The sequence below is a fragment of the Haplochromis burtoni genome, unplaced genomic scaffold (assembly GCF_018398535.1).
Source record: "Haplochromis burtoni strain Fernald_Lab_line unplaced genomic scaffold, NCSU_Asbu1 Contig_184, whole genome shotgun sequence".
NCBI lineage: Eukaryota > Metazoa > Chordata > Actinopteri > Cichliformes > Cichlidae > Haplochromis > Haplochromis burtoni.
The window spans coordinates 645,883-652,635 of NW_024582545.1; the positions used below are offsets into that span (position 1 = coordinate 645,883).

A 6,753-nucleotide genomic window follows, 5' to 3' on the forward strand; every position below is an offset into this window, starting at 1 on the left:
GTGCGCTAAGGACACTGGCGTGATAATGGCTCGCGTAAATGAGGGGCGAGGGGACCGATGATGGACTGCAGGGAGGATAATAGCAGCCTAACCCATTTTCTTTTGTCGGACCTCCTCCGGCACCCCGCTGTGGCCAGCACAGCAGACTTCTCGCTTGCGTAATACTCCCCAAATTTTGGCGGTCCCCTCGCTGGGGAGCCGGCGAAGCAGGAGGTGAAGGGATGCAAACATATCCTGACCTAGTTCGACTTGACAGAGTTGAGGGTTGTTTTGGGATATTCTGAGCAGGCTGACGGGTGATGGGAAACTCTATCAGACAGTTTACGTAGCGGGGAGATCGTCAGCGTGAGCTTCCAGCGAAAGCACGAGGATGAGCCGGCTCCGCTCGATGCCGTTCGGGAATTCTGCATGGTAATGTGCTTCCCGTCAGACCACGTGATGCTGCCTGAGGGAATGTGGCGCTGTGTGAGGTGGACTTGTGAGGAAGCACAATGCCACACAGGGACAGATGGCCTGAGTCAAGGGCCAAAACAGGAGAGCACAGAGAGGGTGAGAGGGAGGCAAAAAGAGAGCCGGAGAGACGAGAGACATGAGAGGGGAGGACAGTTAAAGATGAAAAGAAAAGAGGAGAGCAAACGGGGGAGGAGGGTGTAATTACTGTGCCGTTAAACTGCAAGAAACATCTATGAACATGAGGGAGCCGCCTCCTCTAAGCCCTTCATGATCAGAAAGGCTGATTGTGTAACTACTGTTGCAGCTCATTTCGAAGCTAGGATTACAGACAACAGGATTAAGTGAAACAGGTAAGAGGATCAGCTGAGTTCAGTTGGGATGAGACGGCAGAAGGATGCTATTGTTTTCTCCTTGTTTAGGAGGTGGCGATAGGAGCGCTGATCTCCTCTCTTCTTATCATTTAAATCGCAGAAAGGAGTTCTGTGAAAAGAGGTTTAATATGGACATTCATTATCATTACTATAATTGCCTCTATAGAGCGCAGACACCCTGGGCTTTCTGTGCCAGCGAGGCAGCCAGTCTACAGGCCTCCTCTAATGCACCACACAAAGGGGCTGGCCGTAAATCAGAGGACCCGTGACCCTGGCCCCGTACTCGCTGAGAGGGAGCTCTCACTCTGGGGTGAAGGTTTTGGGTGCAGGCCTTGACCCTCGGGGACCTCTGGTGCTGGCTTGGCTCCACACTCTCCTGTGTGTAGGAAGCTATAGAGCCCGGGGCAGCGAGAGATCGCTGTGTGTGGGAATCTGCGACATATGGGGCACAATGCAGAGACACAAGGACGCGGAGGCCGAGCGCCGCCCGAGCAGGGTTCAGGGTTCGGTTATTTTCACGATCTGTTCGCCTGCAAATTCTTTTTTCTCCCGTTTACGCCGTGAAAAGTGAGAAAGGAGTGAAAACACCTGATATCTTTTTACCTAAAAACACAGACACACAGCGAGCAGCCCCCTGGATTGTAGAGCGTTTGATATGAGGAGAATGTTTTCGTTTTGTTTTGTTTCAGGGTTGTTTTAAATAAATTAATTAATAAATTGTTGAATTTTTTTCATGTATTAATTGCAGACCAGCTCCACAGTGGAGCTCTTTAGGAACGGGAGAAGCACGAAAAAACATCAGAGATCCAAAAAGCAGCATGAGAAGCGCAGAAAGTGTCTGAAGTGGACACCTTCAAGCACCAACAACAGCACACGTGAGAGTAACACACAGAACGGTCGTTTGTGACACAGTAGTCGACGGTCCATGTAGGCAACGACCCCAGAGTGAGTGTATGAAGACCCCTCTTACAAGAAAAGAGCCAAAGCTTGAGTTTCGAAAGCTAAAACCAGTTGAGCAGACTTGCTTCACGGCCACAGTGCAGTCAGTGTTTCCTGTGATGCGCTCATTGGTCATCTTTGTAATAAAACCTAAAGACTAAAAGAAAGAGTAGCGTGTGCCTTCATTAGCACAGGGATTTGTGTCACGGTGTGGCTGTAATGTTAGTTTTATACAGTTTATTTGGTAATTATATAACTTTTACTCTCTTTAAGGAGGCAATGCATTACTTTTCAAAAGTAATACAACACAGCTCTTTAAATAAAGTTTTTAACTCTTTTACAGCTTTTGCATCATTTTTCTAGCTGTTTTCTTCCAAATTAATGGACATATATGATATCTAACTTTTTCATGGTAAGATAAGTTTGAATTAAGTCAAATTCTGGTGACTATTCAACATTGGTTTCAGCCCTTAAGGGCAAAGTGCACAGTTATCACATCCAGACTCGAAACCTTGACCTCTAAAGTCGTATAAAACATTTCTAAAAAGGCAAAGTGGATCAAAGAGAGTCCCACACACGATGGCAAAATCACTGGAACAAACTTGCATACACAGTCTTATTCTTATTTATGGGAGGTCAGCGACTCCTCCTCCGGCTTCTCTGAGGGGTGTGTTAGTTGGTCACTTACTCCATGGATGCAATTTTCTGTGCCAGGCTTGCAATTACAGCAAACAGCCTCAGGTCCACGAGCCCATCTGTCACTCTGAAGTCCACCATCTCCAGGATCTGAAAAAAAAGAAAGAAAAGAAATCCAAAAAGCAAACCCATGCAACTGTTAAAGCGTCGTGAATGTGTGATGTGAGCGTGTGCAGGCAAAGTGAAGACCCACCCTGTAGACGTAGATCTCTTCCTCTTCGGACAGCAGCTCAGGAGGGATGATGTTTTTAAGAGCGAGGAGGACCTGCAGACAGGAGATGTAGCCATCACCGTCACTGTCCTCCTGCAAAAGAAGACTGCCATTACCATCTTTAACTTAAAGGATTAAACAGGGAAAAATGCTGGGTACTATATAAAGAAACAACAGAAAGTTGTGATAGATGATTAAAATCTGTAGCTTGACCTTTACTTTCTTTATTACCTTTGGAAATAAATCCATACAGTTTGAGGATGATTGGATTAACTGATTAATTAAAAGCCAACTTATTGTCAACCTTACTACCATCAGTGGGAAAAATTACATTATTACTAAAAGGAAGTTCAGCAAATTACAGTGAAAGAAAGAGAATATACTAAAGAATAAAGGTGAATATAAAACCAGAATCACGCAGGACTAGAGACTGGTCGCTAGAGGAAAACGTGTATTCCCCAACTAGTTGGAGAGTGGTTGCTCGAGGTTACACCACCAGATTTGTTGGTAGCAGATTGCCTCTAGTTTGCATGAATGATGCCAACTTGTCGTTTTTTCAGTAGTGAAACTTCAAAACGCAAACTGGAAACAGAAACATTTTGCCTTCAAACTAAAAACTGCGCTTTTTAAAACATGTTGGTTGTGGCGGTAAGGTAGAACTTTTAGTTTGAAGGGAAAAAGACTCCAGGTTGCCTCATACTTTTTCACATTTCACTACTGCTTGGCGAGTAGTTGTCAACTGTTTGCAGACAAGTAGCCGTCTTCCATGCTAACCACCAAAGCAATCACTAGCATAGAAGGCTTTTGGTGCTTTCACCTAGTAACAACCAGCAAAATCCAGCAACCACTTGGCAAGCAGTTGCAGAGCATAGTGGTTAAAGTGGAAAAAACAATAAATATTTTACAAAAAAGCAAAACAAAAACTCAAAACTTGAGATTTAAAGTCTTTTCTTTTGACTTTTTGTTTCGACCCTTGGAAATATGTTAGGAATCCAACCAAGGTGTGAATTATCACATTAATTAACTAGCAGGATCTTTTCTTAAGGCTGAAATCTGTTTCAACCTTCTTTTAATACTCATTGGTTTTCTTTGTTGACTGTGATTGTGAACTGGAAAAAAGTGATTTTTCTTAAATTCTGAGATAAACATTTTTACTGTTTTCCTAAATTTTGCAAGCCATTGCTACCGTTAGCAGAAAAAAAATCCGTATTTCTGGGAGGGAGAGCAGCAAATTACAGTGAGTGAAACAGAATATCCTAAAAGAAAAAGGGGAATATAAAGGGTTTAAATCCCTTTTCACTTACTGCTTCAAAAGCCCTTTTGTACTCGGCCAGCTTCTCCTGACTGAAAATGCAGTACTTTGCCAAAAAGTCGACTGGAAAGAGAAGAAAACAAAGGCAAAAGTTGAAAGCTAGGAGAAGCCATGTTAACTGTACTCTTAGACATACTAAATTTCAGACAGTGAATTCATCATCTTTATGTGTGATAGTCAAAAGAAACATGCAGCTCGAGTAACAACGTCAGGCTTCTCATGGTGTGTGCATGTGTGTGTGTGCAGAGTGGATTAGGGCAATATTTCTCTCCTCTGGTCGCACCGGGGTCAGGGAGGGGGGACAATACGGGGCGAGAGGTTCACAGGACGTCCAGTTGACCAAGATCGGGGAGGAGGGAGCGAAGGAGGGGAGGAAGGGGGTCAGAGTGGCACTTGGCTGCTGGGTCTTTATATGAAGACAGAAAGTGAGATGAATAGATGCAGCGGTCAAGGCCTCGAAATGAACGGCACTGCTGTGGTTGAATAGGGAAAAGGTTTTTCCTGAGTTTGAGTATATTAGAGGGAAATATTAGCATTTGTATTAAATCATTTCTGCTTAGGAAAAACACTAACCCTAGGGGTTCGGTGAGTCGGTCTCAGGGGTTCGGCAGAGCCTCCGCCGTGACATGCACGGCTCATTTTGTGCACCAGTAAAAAACATATCTATGTCTTGAATTTGAAAAAAAAATCACATTTTATTTTTCACTAAAGAGGGGTTCAGTGAATGCGCATATAAAACTGGTGGGCTTCAGTACCCCCAACAAGGTTAAGAACCACTGGCCTAGACTGACCACTTTTCTGAGGTTTCTGTGATAGCAAACATTTTCTGCTTTCTATTTTTACATTTTTTCTATTTTCAGGACTTAAAAAAATAAACATAAAAAAACACTGTTTCCAGATGTGTTCAAAGATCAAAGGCATAACATTTAACTCTGGTGATGTCAACTTGTGTTGTTTATAACTTCAGTTCTATTTCTTCATTGTAAAAAATTAATCGCTTTAACAAAATTCTCTGGCCTAGATACTGAACTTAGATAGAAACAAATAATAACGATATGCTTCCCTGTACTGACAGCAGTTTGTCCACATGTGGGTCTACTGGGAGGCAGGTTTCCATGCAAACTCTACAGTGGAACTACACGGAGCTTTTCAGCTTTTCAGAGGCTCAGCTGTTTTTATATATTGACTTTAGTATATTTAATGAAGCCAGACAAAATGTTACCTTCAGGTTTTTTGAGTTATAGACCATCGGACTGCATTGTTGTGGCAACAAAGTATTTTCTGATAACTTGCTGTGCATTTTTTTTTGGCACATTTGGGATAAATGTTCCAGCTGTTTGATCACCATATGGAATCTTCTAGGCATCACTTTTGGCCTTCTAGAAGAGTTTTTAAAAAAACATGTATTTTTTTATGGGGCATTAATTAAACTGTAGATTTACAAGTTTCCCAAGATACCAAGTATATCAAGCTGGAGTTTATTTACAAGATGTACAAAAACAAAACTCTTTTTAGGAGTTGATTTTGAAAAAAGAGAAAGTTGTAGCTTGTGAGTGAGAATCATTATTATAACAATGTAAAGTTACCCAAAGGAAAACAGAAGGGAGATAAGCATGCCAGCAGATTACAATACAGTCCTTTTGCATGCAAAAAAGCAAAGTACAGAAACAGTATCTGCTAAATTCAATTCTATATTGTTTTAAGTGATGTTTTTATGCCGCTTTCATGTAAAGACTCCTTTTAAACATACTCTATTAGCAGAAAAACATGAGCTTATTTCCCTGATTCAGTGCAAAAATCCCAAATGTAAAAGCGATGATTACACGAGGGGCACAAACTGAGACAAATCGCACCCATGAATATTTCAGCAGGCAAATTTGTTAGGGAGAGCGACTCCGTATAAAAAGCGAGAAGGGGGGTTAGAAAACGGGGCTTTTAAGCTGCTGCCACTTCAATTTAGGAGATGCGAATGAGTCTACTGAATAATGGATCTATTCATTGGTGTGAAGAAGAAAGAGAAGCAACAGAGTTGATATCAGTCTGGACTTAAACCTCTGGACCTCTGGGGTTTCTCTCCAATGGCAGGGGGGCCTGTTTGAATCTGCCATTTATCAGCTTAGGCCTAATCAAAACCAGGCCTCCTCTTTTCACATGCTAAATGTTACATTCGCATCCAGTCAACTTGACTTGTTAAAGCTTGATTAATCAAAAAAAGCAAGGCGGCCTGCCTTCTTCGCATCTGTTTGCAAATATCTGCGATGAGATGAGGGTGCGGGACGAGGATCTGGAGGGACACATGCGTGCAGCCGCAGCTCGGCCTGCAGCGGGCCCGGGCGGGGATTTAAAGGCTTTCCTCATCCTCCTCGGTGGCTGCATCAGTGCACCGGTCAATCTGCTAAAGTGAACTGGCACCTTGTGTGACACAGTGAATGGATCCTCCTCCTCTTTTTTCTGAGGAGGCTGAGGTTCACTGACCATCTGGAGGAGAGTGAGCAGCTGACCTGTGCTGACGTCTGTGAGTCCACAATGACAATATGAGGTTACACACACACACACACACACACTGATACCGCTAATAATAAAAACCATCCAGGCGTATATAAGGTGCATTTTTAAAATAATTTTTCCAATCATTTACTCAGGCAGGATCTTTTTTTTTTTTTTTTTGCACTCCATTAGACTTTATATTTTGAGACTTCACCCCAGAAATATATGACAACACAGCTAATACAGGAAGCCACAATCTACATAAAAAAAAAAACTCCACTGAA

The 6,753-nt window shown here is 42.6% G+C and overlaps 1 protein-coding gene across 1 annotated transcript in view; it reads right to left on the reverse strand.

Moving 5' to 3' along the window:
- The window catches only part of LOC102290127, a 36,058-nt gene that overhangs the window by 4,993 nt on the left and 24,312 nt on the right, over nucleotides 1-6,753 (reverse strand). Inside the window, exons 5-7 of the mRNA XM_005934235.2 lie at nucleotides 3,975-4,045; nucleotides 2,653-2,763; nucleotides 2,452-2,549 (exon numbers count right to left, since the gene is read on the reverse strand). Of these exons, the coding sequence (XP_005934297.2) occupies nucleotides 2,452-2,549; nucleotides 2,653-2,763; nucleotides 3,975-4,045 (280 nt within the window). The remainder of the gene's footprint in view (nucleotides 1-2,451; nucleotides 2,550-2,652; nucleotides 2,764-3,974; nucleotides 4,046-6,753) is intronic.